Here is an 18,590-nt window from a genome sequence, read left to right on the forward strand (position 1 = left end):
GTGTCCGGGCTGCACGCTGGGCAGACACTTCAGCTATTCAAACCCAGTTCTAAGCTTCAGCAAGAAATCTCTCCACAGGAAGTCAGATAAAGAGAGTTGTGTAAGTTGCATTTTATTAGACAGAGGTGGATTTGATACATGTTATATCTTAATTTTCCATTTTTCTTGTTCAGACATGTTGAGTGTACAGATTTCCCATTTTTTAGTCAAGAAAGAAAAACACATTGCACAAAGCAGCTGCATTCAACAATACAACAAGATACGTATCATTATTCACTTAAAGACTAGAAACGTACCCCAGAAAATTTTCAATCGTTCAGTATGCTAAAATATAGATAAAAAGAGTTAGTTACTGTTTAATGGTAAAATACATTAAAAAAATTCAGGCAAATCTAGAATGAAAACTCGTGACTTTCTTCAGTATGGCACCACTCCATTGTTTCATTATAAATTTGTAAAAGGCACCACACATTAAAACCGTAAAGCAAGAGAGAAAACAAAACCAAGCAACTTTCCATGATTTTCTTTCTGTACAAATACATATGTATCTTAAGGCAGGTGTTTTTATGTGCAAAATACAAGTATACAGGTAAAACCAATGTTGGTATCATATATTCTCAAATTCACTTCTTTTAGCTGTAACATTAGTGTCCAAATATACAGTACAATGAAAACACTTTTCTCTAACAGAGCTCAAAATAGAAGGCAGGCTGGAAATATGGCCCTGATAACAATTAGGTTTTAAATCTGAAGAGCTTTTACGTAGACCTCTTAAAACATGTACAGTCATTCTCTTTTTCTTTTTGTCTCTTCCTTAAGAAAGGTCCATATCAACTTGTTCACTATGTCAGGTTGATCCTGCTGGAGCCAATGACTGGCTTCAGACAAAATAGTTAATCTGAAATGATTTTTAACATAAATCCTTGTAATTTCTGCCATCTCAACTTCCATAAATGCATCTCTTTCTCCCCATAACAGCAGGGTTGGCATGATGACTTCATGGTGCTGCAGAGGTAGGCAGCTTTAAAAATAAAACACACCTAGTTAGGTCTTATTTTAACAAAAAATCATTATGACATGTTTTAGTCAACATAGCTTTTGAAATCAATGCAGTGAATCTCATTGCAGACTTTCTAAGTTTCAAGATATCTCCTACAATACCAAGAAAACACTGTGACTTAAAATTCTTTAATTGTTTTAAGGATGGTGAAATTGTTAGAAGGTACTTTTACTGTAACAGGTCTCTAATCAGCAGTTGATTGCAACAGAGGTCTCATTTTTGGAACATGAAAGATGCCTCAGCACAGCTCAGGAGCCCCATGACCTCTGTAAAAGGGAATGTGGAACAACATGGCCAGAATTTTGTAGGTCACTTGCTTTCCCTTGGTTGATGAATGGCAAGTTTCTGAACCTGCATTATTTACTGCACACCAGCCAAACTACCTTACTGAAAAATATGTGCCCAGCAAATGGCAGGCTGCCATTGCTGGATATTATGGAAGATACCAGCTAGAGTGTTTCAGACCTATTAAAAATTAAATATCATAGAGTACAGCTGAAAATAAAAATATTTGTAAAATAAGATGTTCTATAGAACATTGATGTCTGAAATGCTGAACTGAATTCAGTTACATTCACTCTATGAAATTCATGCAACATTCAAAATGCTTGAGTTCCCTTTACAAAGCACCACAGTGTTTTTTGAAGGCCTAGGACTTACATACCTACATCTTTTACATGCAGTGAAGGAAAACTGTTTCTTAAAGATTTACTTTTCATGAAGTCATAATCTCTCTAAAACTGCAACATCACAACCCAGAGTTTTGTCAGACTAGAAAGCGTTTAAGGATAAATACATTATAAGACATTTGAAGAACACTTTGAAGAAAAGCCCTTAGAAAGTAAAACTATAATAAACATGATACTATCACAATGACCTACTTAAACTTTCAGTAAAAAGATTATTTTTAAAATACAATTATTTAGAATTGAATATTTAATAAATATTACCTTATATTACATGTATTAAGAAAGATGCAAGTAACTAGAAAGTAAAGACTATTTCACCATTAACCCACCCAAATTTATTCCAGCACATCTGTTTCAGAGATGCTGAAAAATTTATCTAAGATTGAATTGCTTAAATTTATCTAAGATTGAATTGCTTAATTTTAGTCACATATAGTAACAGACTGTGACAATTCAAAACAGACTCCATCTGATCAGATACAAATCTTCGTTATATTAATGCACAAATAGGAATATTTTAAACCAATAATGTATAAAAAAAGATTTTCTGTACAAACTTTTATGACATACTTAAGTACTAGTTTTAACCTTGGGAGTTAGTTAAGAGATTATGCTCTGTGAAGAGGAAAAGACAAAGAAGATGACTTACATTAGTTTAAAATAAGACAAAGAAGTGGAGGCTTTGAAGACGTTCTTCCTCTACTTACACATTATGTCAAAAAATGTTAATAAAAGATCACTTTCAGTGATAATTTAATTTCATTTTGATTGATGAATTAGGAAAACTCTTAAAATTCCTTTTTTTACCAGTAAATTTAAATCTCATTTTGCAAACACCCTGACCTCAGCCCCTGAACCATAGCTTATTCATAGTACCAGTTTTAAAAACTGATAATCTGGTGATCTCATTCAGGGCATTTAGACTAACCTTTTTACCTTTAAAATCCAGTATCCTGGATCTTTTCACTATTTAAGTGTGGTGTTTTCACTACTGTAGGGTTTCCTATTTTGTGCCTTGCAAGACTTGTAGCCTGACTTACTTAGATAAAAAATCTACCAGGCTTTTTTACACATGCTGCATACATAAACAACCTGTCATTTTTCACTGCCTATGAGCTACACTGTATGTCTTCTCAGTCTGGAATATGGGAAATTGTATTATGCCTGAAATTTCTAGAAATTGCCTTTAATAACAATTAACATGCGGATATCACATTTAGAAAGAAGTTCCACTCCTTAAGTGTTAAAGTCTTTGAAAAACAGACTCAAACCTTCATACAGCATTGTTATACAGCTTTTCTGTAAACAAATAGTGAAGTACTTCTTAACTGCTATAAGAGAACTAATGCCATTTTCTAAAAATATAGCATATCAGAAGAAATTCAAGCTCCAGCTCTGTACCTATCTCTCTTAACCAAGCATGATAGAAAAGCTTTATGATTTTTATTCTCAAAGTGTTTGAATCTAAAGTATAGTGAAGGGAATGGCTGCTGTGCTATTTATAAAAGGATGTGTTGGTGAAGGATGGAAGTAGGTTATTTCAATCATCTATTTGGAAATAATTTTCCAGAAAAATCAAGCTCTGAAGACTGAAACTCTAAATGGATAGTAATGAGTTGGTAACCTTTAACATGTAGGTCACCAGTACCAGCCCACTGGGAGTTGTGGTGAATACAAGTCATTAGCATCCAAGTGCTGCTTAACAACTCATATGAGAGAAAGGGAAAATTTCAATCCAGTTTTAGTATTTAAGAATTCACATCCTGTAAGGTGTGACAAAGTGTGACCATCAGAATTGGTGGCAAGAACTGAATGAGCTGAAGACTAATCTTTTCTTTCCAGTCCAAAGCCTTCTGCATCGTGGCTGACAGCAGCTAAAATAAAATTCTCTGAATTCCTTACAGGTAAGCTTTCATTAGAAAAATAAAGCGAACACTGCACCAACATACACACAAAACACACAGAGGAATTAACAGCTCTGAAGATACTTTCTGATTAATAACTGATACTAGACTTTTTTTGAGCCTGAAAAGGCCTGAAATAGTTTAAACATATCAAAGATTTGTTTCATCTGAGTCCCACAGCCATTCAGCGATCACAGGCACGTCACTGTTGCTGTCAGAGGAGCATCTGGTTAATGTGCACGCTCAGTGATGCGAGGTGCTGTGCCCAACGTGACCAACGGGGCTCCGGGCGCTCTCGCCTCTCCAGCTCCTCATTAGCCCTTCCCCGGGGCTCCCGCAGAGCAGCTGCCGGGCCGGGAGCGGCTGTGCAGCCACACAGCTCCAGCGCCCTTGGACAGCCCAGCTGATGTCATCGACTGCTCTCTGCGTAGCTTTAACTAAGTGTGCTGTTTCCAGCAGGGCCATCTCATTTATTGCCCACTGTCATCCATGCTTGGTGTTGTCTTTCCACTTTCTCCTTCCAGCTTTGTCTCTTAGCCTGTACAAGACAGCAACTAGCTCGGATCCTTGTTTTCCTCGGGGTATTTCCCTGCTGATTGCTCTCCTGACAGTGACAGCATGGATGGCACAGAAAGCAATAAAGGTGGTACTAAATTTGCATCAGGGGAAATGAAAAGTTAATCTACCTCAAACATCTACTGCCTGAGTTTAGGGAAAGAAGGGAATGGTCATTTTAAAGAATATTGGGAAGTTGGTCTTGTGTTAGAGAAGCATGCAGGACGTTTATCACTGCTGAAGACTGGACAGTAAAGGAAAAACAAGTTCAACGCCACTCTTCTTGATACAGTCCTTCAAGTTAGCTCTATAAGTAGTATACAGAGTTAAAGCCCTTCTGCCCATGTTTTTGGTAGGTAAAAAGTGGGTGTCAGACATAGTTTTGTAAAGTTACAAGTGAGGGTCACGTACCTGGATGCCGTATTATCTAGTAGTATTATCTAGTAGTAACCTCTTGATAGATATTATAATTACTTAATATGAATTGTAATGCAAACAATTAATTGATGGTAATTTTTAAGTGTTATTTAGAGATAGATTTATGGAATTGCCATGGGTGCTGTGTATGAGGGAGGGCCTTCGCTTTATTAGATTTTGAAACAAAAATTTTCCTTATCTGCACTCTGGTTGTTTTGCTGTTTTGTATGGACACCACACAGAACACACGAGGCCTCACCTGCCTTACTGTGCCTGCACCCGGCACCTGGGAGGCTTCGGAAACAGAGCTGCCGTTCCCCCCCTCTGCCTCAGCGGCAGGAGCCGCAGTAACATTTTTGGGCTCCAGGGGACTCTCAGAAATATTTTCCTCTGTTTGAGAACGTTATACTGACCTGAAAATAGTCCTGTAATGGTTAATGGGTCCTGTTAGTGCTCCAGGTTGTGAAAAGACATACAGATAAGCTTCGATATCTTCTGCTGTTAATCTGCAGCCTTTCCTTCCAATTCCAGTGGCCTGGCTGGTAAATAAACTTTTCAGGACCTACAAAAGGAAGAATAAAAAGCTATTACCTAAGATAGCTATAAAATGTGTTTTCTCTCCTTCAACAGGACATATCTTTCTAAAATCTACTTATACATATTTATAAATTTGTTTATGTTCAGAGTTGTAGTGGGTTGACCCTGGCTGGATGCCAAGTACCCAGCAAAGCCACTCTATCACTCCCTTCTGTGACTGGACAGGGGGAGAGAACATACAACGAAGGGTTCAAATGTTTTTTTAGAGAGCTGTGTATAAAGCACATGGTTAACTTATTTCTAGTGTAACTTACTTCAGAATAATCAAGTACAGACAAATGCCAATATTACCCTACCCAGTTACTGAGTTCTGCATCCTGACCTGCCACCTATGAAAGGCAAAGGCAAGCGCAGGCACACACTTTTTTTTGTTGGGATGGACCCCAGTAGGTGACAGGGCTGGAGGGAGGATGATTCATGACCTCCCCAGCTGGCTGTGCCCTGTGTGCATGCAGCACTGGGAGCTCTGCACTGGGCTGTTTGCATGTAGGAGGCAGCCTGCAGCTGCTTTGTCCCTTTCTATGTGCTTGCACTTGGTTTTTAAGGTTACACAAAGTGCTGGCCTTGGTTCCTCAGGCAGAATTATACACCTGGCTGAATGTGATGGCCAGACTCCCAGTCTACCTGCCCTGCAGCAGGCTCTAAGAGGTAAGAGAATGTCCCACTGCCCATGGGAGCTTCAGATAAGTCAGCAGGAGTTCCACAGGCACCAACTATGTCCCAGTGTTATGGGCACAAGTAAAACCAGCTGACTCTAGGTGGAGTAATGAACTGCAGTGCTGGAGGTTAAAACTATGTGCCTGAACACCTCCCAGAAGTGCAAGAGTTAATCTCGGTAACTCTATGTACTTATATCCTGCTTTATATAAAGCTTAAGAAGAAAAATCAGAAAGCTCCCTATTTTGTCCAGTAATTAGAACTCCATCAGAAGGGATCAATGTAGGTGGCAATTCTATTACTCACTGTTAAATATATAAACAAGAGCATTCATTTTGCTCACCTTGAAATCATTTAGAGTAAACATGAATTCAGGAAACCATGGCATTTGGAAAAAGAAGTAGTAACCAGATTTAATCAATTGTGATGGATGTCGTAGAATGTATTCTGAAACAAAAATGCCCATGAATTAAAAATGAAAACTGATGACTCAAACAAAATTACTGTTAATATTACTATTTTTTAAACTTAAAGGAATGTTTTAAAAATATTACATTAAAGCATGCTATGTGACAAAAGATGATTATTGTTTCAGGAGTAAATATATGGTGTGGTCATTAAAACATAGTTCTTTTATAAATGTTAATATAAACAGCCAGCAAAACAAAAGTTAGCCAAGGATTAAGTGAGGACAGCAGCACTGGGGAGTTTAATCAAATTATAGGTTTTCACTTAGAGATCTATGTGTGTAGCTAGTCCAAAGCATTTTTTTCACGGATGTGGAATAAAGGGCATAAATAAAAATATTTAGGTATTTCTCTCATCAATGATGTGATGCACAGAAATCTGTAGATGATGATCCACTGACATTCTAAAGACTGCATCACTCTTGTTCACAGAAGTACAGATTTTTTCTAACAGTTGCCTACTTGGCAATTTCGAGAACCGTAAACAAGGTTATATAGAGTCACTTTTTAAAGATTTTTTAAGGTAATTTTAAAAGACACTGGAGCATATATAACAAAAGAAAATGATACAGACATGCATTAACTCTTTTTTAAAAATTGTAAATTTATATCTTCAGTGAGCTGCAAGAGCCAACACTGACATTCAAATATCTAACTTCCTCAAAGCAAGCACACAGTGTGTACGGGTACTAGGAATTCTAGAACTTATTCTTTACAGGTGCAAATTCAGGAAGGTAAAACTGCATTCCCAACACAGGAGGTATCTCTGAAATATTAATTCTGACAATGAATAAAAATGGGGTTTAAACCAATGTAAATTGAAGTGTCAGCTATCTTCTAAACGTTCGTATCTTACATGTTCTTAAATTGCATTACCCATTATATTTTTCCTTGCTAGACCATCACTGCTAACTTTACTTTTCTCCACTATTTATAAACTGTGTATTTTCATTTAACCCACAGTAGAACAAATTTGATCTAGGGAGAATTTATCAAGCTACAGAGCAGATTTTGTAGTTCAACAAATATGCAAACAAATACTGTAATAAAATGTAATTGTCTCCACAGCCTGGCTCCTGCTGTCAGTGAAAATACTGCAAAAAGCTCCTACTTCCTCATGTGATGAACAGACCTCTCCTGGGGTAAGTGTGGCTTTACTACCTGACAAAATGTTCTTTAGTATCTTAGAAAGGTGCCCAAAAACACTGTGAGAACAACATATGTGGATGGTTCTGATTCTACAGTGGTGTAAGGTCTGATTTATATTCAACTGAAATGAAAATTAAAGCTGCGCTGAATATTCTTAGCTATTTCTAGGGAAATGAGGTGATTTGTTAAATGGAAATGGGTAAGGCCAGCAATTGAAAAAATTGAAATTAGGGAGATACTACTTTCATTTTCATTATGGAATGTTGATATAATCCCTATGAAATGTTTTGTAATTCTGGGTAGTAGACAAAGTCTATCACACAACAAATTCTGCTAGTGCACCTCAGCCCTTATTTCAGCTCAGTACTAGTACATCTAGTAAGAGTACTAGTACTAGTACTAGTAGCATCTAGTAAGTAGCCTGGAAGGCTGTTGTCTTCTGATGAATATTGTACCAGGTCATAAATTATTGCTTGTCACCTAAATTGGGATTTAATTCTAATGTCTGAGTCACATTTATACAAAGGCTGGTTTATGCAGATTTAATAGTGCAGTGAGGCCTTAACCAAAGTGTAATACAATACACACCCCTCTCTTCAGGGAATTTTATCCTGCCAAAGCGGAACAAAACAGATTCATGTGTTCGAAAATTATGTTTGTGGACCTTCAAGGTTTACTAAAAAAGTCAGTAAATTTTGTTGCAAGCAATCCCAACTTCCCACAATAAATTTATTTCCAAAAGTCAGATACTCGATAAAATACATTATAAAATGATACTTCATAAAATACACCCCAGATTGTGAGAAGCATGGAGTACTGGCAGCTTATCTACTGAACATCTAAGGGGGCAGGTAGTTGGTTCTCAAAGCAAACATAATCGTAGTGGAAGTGTAGATACTTTGAATTAACAAAGACTACTGTAAAACTCACCTGTAAATACAGAAGGATGAGGGAAATTAACCACAATGAGCTTAGTCACCATTTCAGGGTAACAAATAGCCACTAACCAAGCGATCATTCCTCCCCAGTCATGGCCAATCAACACACACTTGTTGTATCCTGCCACATAAACACAGATACATGCTTTTATTTCAATGGAATTAGTATCCATAGAAATTATCACATACAATAATGATTTCATTATTGCACAAAATAGGTGGTTCAGCACATTTATTAATGTAACTTCAGTACTGCCCCGCTTCCATTACTAATGGTCAGAAAAAATTGTCCACTGGTATACTTAAAAAATGTACAAATATTTAAAATTGTTTAATTGGACTTCATTAAACTTTAAGTGTACTACCTCCATGTCAACCTAAAGTCACTCAGTATCCAGACTGCCACCCTGTTTACATCTTGGCCAGTACAGGGTCAGACAGACAGTTCAATGGCAGTCATTATAATGCATGTACATTTGTCATGTTTAGAGAGTTTGGAGTTTGAAACTGCAGACAAAAAGATGGAGCAATCTGCTAAGCCCCTCCTGAACAAAACTAATCCTCATGAATTTCTCTGAATATGGGTGGTTATCTAAGCACTCAACACCACCATTATGCAAAAAGTGGGCACTATACTTCATAGCCATATACACAGCATATACATGCACACCTATATATATACTTAGTAGGCCCACAGCTTTTCTCCATAAGCTGTTGTGTTGGCAGTTTTTAAAGTTGTTGACATTCACATACTTATTCTTCCATCAACAAAAATGGTATTTAACAGCAGTAAAAGGGTCATGTGGGATAACAACTGAGTTTTTGAAAGTCTAACTATTCCTTCTTTAAGCACTGCTGGAACACACACTGTAGTGTCAGATACCACCGCCCTCCTCACTGAGGATTGGAACACTGAGCACATACACTGCAAATGAAACATATAAAAGCCAAGATTTCTAGAATTCTGACAGAAAATTTGGACAGAGTTGTCAAAGCACCTTATAAACCCTCTTGAATATAAACCTTTTGGAGCACTTTTGATATAATCAAGTTCTCCAAAAGAATTTGACTTAGGGTTAGAACAAAGATAACAAGCCTCTGAAATACTTTATCAAAAAAATTTTAAATCCCTATGAAATTGAATTATGCTGAGAGCACTTCTCAAGCATAACCACGGCATTACTGTGGAGATTAACAAAACCAGCAAAGGCTGGAAAATGTAAACACAGTGTGGGGACTGCCTGCCCAATCTTTTGACAATGCTCAAACATCACAAGCAAAGCAAATTCTAAATTCAAACCTCAGAACTGGAATCACTGCTTTACTATTTCTTCATATGAAATGAAGTAAGTGATATCACCATCGCTGGAGTATCCAGGGAATTTAAATGACTCAGGGAATGACAATCTAACCCCTTGTGTTGCTATTGGTAGGAAATACCCTTCACCAGGTGTTACAATTTATCGCCCAAACAGCGGCACTTCAAACTGAACTGGAGGGGCAAATTTTGCAGGCTCACTTCAGCTCTAGGCCATTACACTGGGTATTTGCGTGTCCCTTGTTCTCTCTTCTGTTCTCTTCTCTCTGTTGTGTAAGACAGAGCGATTCAGCTCTGGAGAACTGACTACTGTGCAGGAGTAGTATTTTGGGAGAGTTTTTTTGTTTTTGTTTTTTTTTTTTTAATACAGCAGATGTACTCTCATCATTTCTATAAAGCCCACAATATTTTCTCTGTCTTGTTTGTGCAAGAAAAATGTCACCTGATTTAAATTCTTTGTTCTGGAAGTGCTAATTCAAAACATTATCCTCTAAGTGCCATGAGCAAAGACTTTCTTAGGGATAAAGACCAGAGGTTTGTACTGCTGAATTTCATAGCACATAGGAAAGATTTTTTTTTTTAAACTCATGATGGAAAAATCATCTTTACCTGTTGTTTATACTGACATACAGATCATAATTAGAAAACAACCCTTTTTCATTTATAATAATCCATAAAATACGAGTATCCTTAGATTTATCCCTATATGTATCTGTGATGTGTATATATTAAAAAGACTGCAGTTTAAGAAAAAACAGTTCTAGATCTTTATGGGTTTTTCTTGCTAGAAAATCAAGTCATCTATGAGTCAAGTAGGTTGTCTTCTAGTAACGCACCTAGAGATTCCAAAATGTCCTTTATATCTGCTATCAGGCAATCTAACTTGTAACTTTCCTTGTGAGAAGGAGCATCTGTTTCTCCATAACCTCTCAAATCCAGGGCCACCACTCGATATTCACTTTTAAATTCCCGCAATTGATGGCGCCAGGAATACCTAACAAAGAGGAAAAAAAGTTGGAGTTATGAGGTCAAGCAGTATGATATCAAAATGCACTCAATGCTTTTGCACCCAAATAACTGAGGGTAAATTAGCATGGCTTTCTTTGCAATGAGATTCCTTTTCCTTTCTGTGCTACGCTGATGGTCCTTTGTGGCTGCAGTAGTTTTCTGTTCCCCTCTTGAATTTGCCAGTAAGGAAGTGCAGCTGCCAGAAAGGGGGCCTGGCCAGAGCTGGGGTGTTTCAACAATTCCTGGAGTCTGGTACAGTCCCTTTGCAGCAAAGGAAGGAGGCGTAAACCAGAGCACAGAGAGGACTACTCTGTATTATCCTTGGAGCCACAGTATCAACAAAATGTAAGGTCTGAAAAGCTGTCTCTTCTCCCTGACTTACTGACACACACATTTTGATGGAGCAGGGAAACATGCCTCAAGGCATGGTTGATTTTTTTTTATTCAGAAAAACAATGTCAGATAATTCATACACTAAATAACCCGAAGAAAGAAATTAAATTAATAACAAATGAATTTGGTAAAGTTTGTGGGATTTATATTTCATCTGTGTCTCTTTACTACCAGAACTGTTCCAGAACAAGCTGTCTCAATGTGTTGGTGGTATACAAAATATTTCATTCCTTGTGTCTCTATGGAAAAGAGTGATAACATTACACACATCAAAAGACATACAAAATTAAGAACTTGGGCAAAGGCCTGGGCTATTCCTCATTCTGTAACAGTATGTAGGGATTATATGTGTGTTATGAAGCAAAAATAACAAGAAAATGGTGGGTCTCATCCTACAAGAACTATTTGGCCTTCAGCTGTTACTGAAACCAGATAAATTTCAGAATAGCTAGTACCAAGACACACATGGCCTTATATTGCACTGTAATAGAGAGATACATGAATCCTTCTCAGCATATTTAATAGTGGCTGTATCCCACTGTGGTAGCTTTTATTTCTGCTTGTTTCAACAGTCTCAGATAAAGGATATATAACATTTGGATCATCAGTGGTCGTAGCAGTGATGCACAGAATTCTACCTTAATCCAAATAGTGTTTATATCAGACCGTTGGCTCTTCTGCTTGATCTTTGCCTTCAGCCTATTAGTAATATTAAGTAATATTACAGGTACACTCAGTGATATAAATCTGTATTCATATAATCAAAACAGTCAAACATTTTCATTTCAGTGCCATATAATGCAAAGATAAGGTTTAGCTGAGATCTCCAGGAATGAATCTTTTAAAGGCATTATATAACGACTTGGAAGCTGAATTTGCCATGGTAACTGTTGCAGCTTTTCTATGTACTTCAGTAAGACGAAAGAACCAGTCCCATAAATAAATAAATTAACTATTTTTGTTTTCAGAAGATGTCTATGAGCTGTCCTCATCTTCTGTTTTTACAACAGTCCATCAATCACCAAATGTCTGACCTACCAAATGGGTAGGTTTTATATTTGAAGAAATCCTTTTACCACATATGATATGTAACTATTGGACAACTGCTTTGCAAACAGAATTTGGAAATGTTGCAAATGCTTCTATGTTCATAAGGTTCAATCATAGAAACTATTTTGAGACTTTTTGATCCCTTTCTCTCTAAAAGGCGAGTTGTACAAAATTTAGCAGCTCACACACAAATCTTGTAGGTACCCAGCTGTCTCAACACATTATGCCCAATTTCAAATATTTTATTATTGTCTTTCCACAACATTGGTATTGATTTTCAAGTTCTTATGCATCTAAAGCACTTAGTGGCTCTGGTGCATTATATTCTTAAGTGATCTTTCATGTTCAGACATTCTCTATCACTCACTAAGGTCAGTATTGTTTGGTTATATTTGTCCTATTTATAACCTTGAGACATTTGAAGGCAGAGGATTTGTTACAATTAAGAACTCTGACCGTGGATCATATCCTTTTTATTTTCCTAGGCAAACAGTACAAATTTGATGCTGCCTTAAATCTCTCTTAAACTGTGGTTATTTTATCTTGTGCTCTCAGAACAATCACTATTCCTGCATAAAAAAATCTTTGCTGATTGAATGAACAACCCAACCTGAGTATTTGTAGCATAACTTTTTTACAGACTATTAGCATAGCATGTAGTCTTCTTTTTAAAAACAGTGATATGAACTATGCTACTGGTGGTCCCAGTGACCTGTATAACAGGTTTTTTATTCATAATTTTTGAATGGTCAGATAATATAATATATTAGCCATCACTTACAGCATGACTCACCATTCTAAACTGTAAGAATGGCTATCTGCTTTCTGAAAGTAATATACTTGATCTCAGTAGAATATGTATGTAAACTGCTAATTTTTCCATTCCCCCTGTAGGGGAAATCAGCTGCACTCTCATTGCCTGTGTTAGGATATGCTTTATGCAAGGTATGCATAATGTTTGCATAGAATATGCACTGCTCCATCTAACAGTCCTTCCAATCAAAGTTTTCAGTTTTAATAATTTTAGATAGCAATTTACTATTAGAACAATCTACTTCTTTGAAAATATACCTTAACATAAACATGACTCTTTACCATCATCCTCAAGGGCATTAGTATCTATGGGAAATTGCTGCTAAGGGAAGAGAACTGACTTTTGTTTTACCTGGGTCAGTTTGTCATGGTATGACCTTAGTCCAAATTGAAAGCTGACAGTTGCAACAGTGGACCCTAGCTCCGTACCTGAGTTTAGGAAGGAAAAAGGATCATTTAACTTGCTGAACTACTGGCATTAGCACTTCCTTTATTCCCTTATTGGTTTTTTGGTAGCAAGTTCTGTAAGCCACGCTTCACTAGTTAAACCTGACAATGATAGCCTTTGGTTAAATCATTAGACACATGACTGCTTTTCACTGTTATAAACAAACATTTAGGATTGTGTTTGATTCATCACTCGTCTTGTGATGAACTAATAATAGAATCTTTTTCCCTGAGTAGCATTCTGAAATTAGGCTGCACAATAGCCTATAGAACTCATAGTTCTTCTTCACCTTCCTCAGTTAAAAGTTAAGGTATAGTATTTTTAATAAACGGAGCAATCCATATTCCTTATCCTTATTTTAATACCCTCTGCAATAATTCATAAGTTTATCCATATAGTACAAGTGCTATCCAAAGAGGAAATTTGTTAAAAATGAGCAGTGCCTCCCCAAAGTTTGAAGAAAAGGGTACATACCTGGGGAAAAGTGAATTGAAAATGCAAAAAAGATGGTTGGTTTGTGTTAGTCTGCAGGAATTTTTTGTGGATGCTGTAGTTAAAAAAATGTTTCCGTGGTTTATTGCCTAGTAAAACTTCATGCCATTAGTTAGTACTCATAAACATATATAATGGATCACACTGGGGATATTTAGGTTGAGATGTTCACTCTTGGGTATCTTATGCAGCCTCTTTTATATAAGAAAAGCATGTAGGGAGTTTTACCAGAATTCTGGAAAGCCATGAAGTAGCAGCATCAGTGGTTTACCCCTTTCTCCAGCAGCCACATAGTGGAATCGTAACCCTGAATCCTAAAATGAGAGAAAAAGAAGTGTGCTTTTATTGCTGCATAAAACTGCTATTCTGGGATTTGAGAATGATGATGGTTTCAGACAATATTCTAAGAAACAATATATTGCAGCTGAAAAAAATCAAATTATTAGTTTTGAAGCTGAAGCCTTCTGTGCTTCTGAGAGCCAGTATGTGCTACACTCTGGCAATGCTGAGTATCCCACACCCAGGCAATGCTGAGTATCCCACACCCTTGCCACCACAGCTTTCCCCAGGGAGAACTAACTCTGGTACCTGCCAGACTGTGTGAGTGTGTGCTGGTCCAGCAATGAGCACAACAATGCTCCTGACACAGCCCTGGCTCCGTGACTGGGAAATGCAGGTTACTGTCGAAGCAAACTCCTTGCTTTCACGTGGACACCAGTCATGTGCTTTACACAAAGACTTTGAGACTCAGTATACTTTAAATGCACTTTCAATCTTTCAGTTAGCTTGTAAAGTTATGCAACTATTTAAAACCATCACATTGCATTCTGGCATGATAAAGGACTGCATGGATTCTTCAGAACAAAAAGCAATCAAAATTAAGTAACTAGAAAGCAAGTTGTTTTTGCTAGTTTTTACTATTCAAGGTTTCAGACTCACTCCAGAAAATTAAGCCTTAATGTTATAATGTTCTTTCTGCACTGTCTGTAGTCACTGGTTTTGATGCACCTTTTAAGAAAATGGGTCTTATGAGAATTACAAGCAGACAAGTTACTTATTGCAGAGGCTGAACACTGAAATGCTATTGAAGTGAATAGATGTACACAAGCTTACACTGACTCAAGGTCAGAGCCAGTAGAATTTAAACAAACTGAGATTATGACCCAGAGTTTTTACTGAATTCTGACACAGAAGTAGATACAGAAATTGGGAGTTAGCTTACAAAATACTGTTTAGAAGTCACATGAAGGAAATGGCAGGAAGAAAGGTTGTACAGCTCCTGAATGAATGTCAGAGCCTGCACTGTTTCTGCTATTTCAAAAAGGAAAGAAAAATCCCATGCCTTTTGCTGCACATCAAGAGCTAATATCAGGGCAAGGATCACAAATGCATACAAAATGTTTTATTGCCAAAGATGCTTCAAATGTTCTGAGATATCTTAGCACTGATAAGTTACTAACCAGCTACAAAACAATTAACTTACATCCTGATTCTCAAAAGGGCTCCAAAGAGAGAACTATTTGGATTTTTTATACTTGCTATGGATATAACAGGGACTTTTGCTAAGTTTTGCCCCAAATGACACTGATATTTCACCTCTGGGATGCCAATGAACTTGAAGTCCTTAGAGGTAAAATAAATTCCTAGTAAATTTTAGGACCATTACATCATCTGTACAGTTCTCCAGATCACTCTGCCTTTGATCCTTTTACATTTAAAAAAGTAGAAGTTTCTCAATTTCCTTCCACAGTTTCTCTTCTCAGTTTAATGAGTAGTGGGAAATCGCTCCTCCATGCTGCTTCTTTCAGTTAGTGTCCTCTAGGGATTTACCCTCAGTGCTGTTATTTTAATCTATTTGTTGCTTTTAAGGACATCCCCTTTACTCATACAAATTCAATCACCACTCACACAGCAGCAGTTTAAATGTTACATACCTCGAACTCTAACCATCTAACCTTTTCAGTTGCTGCTTTCTGTCCCCATTTTTCCACCCCCAAAACAGACATAGGATGTTGCCGTCTTTTCTGAAATGGACTGTTTTCTTTGTTTTGTTCAAATCTGAACAGATCTGTGGGATATGTGTGTTTGGAAAAAAAGCCATTAGCCTGCTGTTATCCAAGAGCAAGAGTTTCTTATTTCCTGAAATGAGTGATCGACTGTCATATTGACAGCAATTTGATTTGCCCCCAAATGCTCTTCTACTACTGTCACACCCCTCTCACTTCTCCAGCAGCCCATTAATTTACTGCTCTGTGCTACAAGAAAAAGAGAATGTCATACAAGTAAAAAAGTCCACACCGCTAGCAAAAGAAGACAAGCAAATCATAAGAAAATGAGGCTCAATGATTTATATTAGTACTGCCTGGCATGAAACCATCTGCACAGAACCCTGAGAACAGGGTATTAAAAATAGCACTTGACAAAATTTGCTGTGCATTCTTTGCTCACCTATAGCTGCAAAAGAAATCTAGATAATACAACTTCATTTAGAGCATTTTGTAAAGGAGCAAATCACAGGTAGAGACCTGAGACAAGCACCCAAATTAACTGTGGTGGCTTTAACTGTACAACCTGAGGGACAGCGCTTAGTTTCTTACTCTGTGTTTTTCCCTGCGACTCTGATGCGCGGCTGGCCAAACAGCAAATCCCAGCGAGCGCAGAGGCGGCGCGGGGAGCGGCGGGGTGCGGGAGACCCAGGGCGGGCGAGCCCCTCACCCACCCACCCAGGGGGCTCCGCACCCCGGACGGGCACCGCTTCCCCCCGGGGCGGACGGACCGGGCCCGGCCTAAAGCGAGCGCGGCGGGCACGGCACCGCTCCGGGGGCAGCGCGGGAAGGCGCGGTGTGAGCGCAGGTGGGCGAGCAGGCACGGCAAGGCGGGCAGGGGGGCCACGCACAGGGGCTGCCACGCACAGAGCACCCCGCGAACAGCAGGGCGGGCAGAGGTACCATGCACAAGGGGTGCCATGCACAGAGCACCCCGCGAACGGCAGGGCAGGCAGTGGTGCCATGCACAGCGCACCCCACACACAGCAGGGAGGGCGGGGGTGTCATGCACAGCACACTCCACGCGCAGCAGGGCGGGCAGTGGTGCCATGCACAGGGGGTGCCATGCACAGGGGGTGCCATGCACAACGCGGGGGTGCAGCGCGCACAGCGGGGCCCCGCGCCCCCCGCCCGCGCCCTCACCTTGATGCGGACGTAGCAGTGTGTGCCCAGGGAGGGGTCGTTGAGGCAGGCAGGGGGGTTCTCCCGCACCACCCAGCGGAAGGTCTCACCCGGCCGCCGGCCGATGCTCCAGAGCAGCCGCAGCCCGGCGATGCAGGCGCACACCCCGCAGTAGCTGTACACCAGCGCCCAGAAGAGCAGCGCCCGGGCGGCCACCATCACCCGGCGGGCGGGCGGCGGGCACGCAGCGCCGGGTCTCGCCATCGGGCCCCGCCGCCGCCGAACCTGCCGGCCGGGAGGGGCTCGAGCGCCGCCGCCGCCAGGAGCCGCCCGAGCGGAGGCACCGGGAGCGGCGGCGGAGGCGCGCCCGCCCCGCGGCCCTCGCCCCGCGCCGCCGGCGGGCACGGCACGGTCACGGCACGGACACAGCGCCGGCCGCCCGCCCCGCCCGGCTGCACGGCCCGGGCTCGCCGGACCCCGGGCGGCGTCTCGGGAGCGGCGGCGCTGCGGCCGAGGGCGCGCCCAGCTGCGGAGGGCTCGGCCACGGGGGGCTCTGCTCCCCAAGTATTTCTCGGTGAAACGGGGAGAAGCCGTCTCTGGGGCGGCGGGGCGCGGCTGTGTCACCTGCGCGCTCCGCCAGAGCCGCCAGACACCGGGACGCGCTCGGAATGTCATTGGGAGCAGCGCGGCCGGGGCCGGCGGGCCAGCCCCGCCACCCGGCCTGCCCCGGGCCCGGCGGCGATCGCGCTGCACGCTCCGAACACGTCCTTGACTGTCCGTGCCTTATTTACGTGCCAGAGGTGGACAGGTGTATGTGTGGGGCTGTGCCCTTCCACTGTAGTGTGTTTCAAGACTACATTCTTTCACTTCTGCCTCACTACTATACCCATTTAAAGGTGATTTTGTAAATGTATTACAATTTTAGTTATTATATGCTATTACTAATGAATATTTCTTAAAAATATATGAATTTTGGGCTCCAGCACCAAAATTTATGTATTTTTTTAAATGTGACTTATTCTGTACTGAGATCTCAACCCCTCAAGGCTGATTTTAGAAGCTGAACAATCCTATACCTGTCCATTAGTTGTAAATCACTACAAGTGCAAGCAAAGTAGTCACAGTCACATACGAGGCCACAGATACCAGGGTAAGAAGAAAGGCTCCAGTCTATCTGGTATTAACATACTGATATGCAGGATAAAGGGTAATTTAGAACCAGAATAGTTCATGTAATCCAAAATTGTAAGAAGAAGTATAACTATGCTGAACAATTGATTTTGCAGGTCATAAGAGTTCAGGTTATGAAAAATTACCGTTTATTAGTTCTGGGAAATAACAAAATGTGGACAAGGTATTTGCTAACTACAAGAAAATTGTAGTCAAGAATTGAGCTCGCATGTCAAATCCTGTCAAGCCCTGATCCAACTCAGTGCACAGCCTGCTCATCTTTACTCCTGGATCTCAA

General features: G+C 40.0%; 1 protein-coding gene and 1 long non-coding RNA gene across 4 annotated transcripts in view; one reads left to right on the top strand and one right to left on the bottom strand.

Annotated features, from left to right (window-relative positions):
• The window catches only part of LOC135418911 (uncharacterized), a 44,369-nt gene that overhangs the window by 675 nt on the left and 25,104 nt on the right, over positions 1–18,590 (top strand). For all 3 annotated transcript variants that reach the window (XR_010432735.1, XR_010432734.1, XR_010432733.1), the window contains exon 2: positions 7,415–7,488. This is a non-coding gene — a long non-coding RNA (uncharacterized LOC135418911). The remainder of the gene's footprint in view (positions 1–7,414; positions 7,489–18,590) is intronic.
• On the bottom strand, positions 97–17,827 carry EPHX4 (epoxide hydrolase 4). The gene is made up of 7 exons (XM_064664747.1): positions 17,144–17,827; positions 14,184–14,269; positions 10,588–10,745; positions 8,426–8,554; positions 6,223–6,326; positions 5,039–5,187; positions 97–1,021 (listed from the first exon to the last, which is right to left on the bottom strand). The coding sequence occupies exons 1-7, from the start codon at positions 17,795–17,797 to the stop codon at positions 787–789; spliced, it is 1,515 nt and encodes a 504-aa protein (XP_064520817.1). The 5' UTR covers positions 17,798–17,827; the 3' UTR covers positions 97–786.

The sequence above is a fragment of the Pseudopipra pipra genome, chromosome 9 (assembly GCF_036250125.1).
Source record: "Pseudopipra pipra isolate bDixPip1 chromosome 9, bDixPip1.hap1, whole genome shotgun sequence".
Taxonomy (NCBI): domain Eukaryota; kingdom Metazoa; phylum Chordata; class Aves; order Passeriformes; family Pipridae; genus Pseudopipra; species Pseudopipra pipra.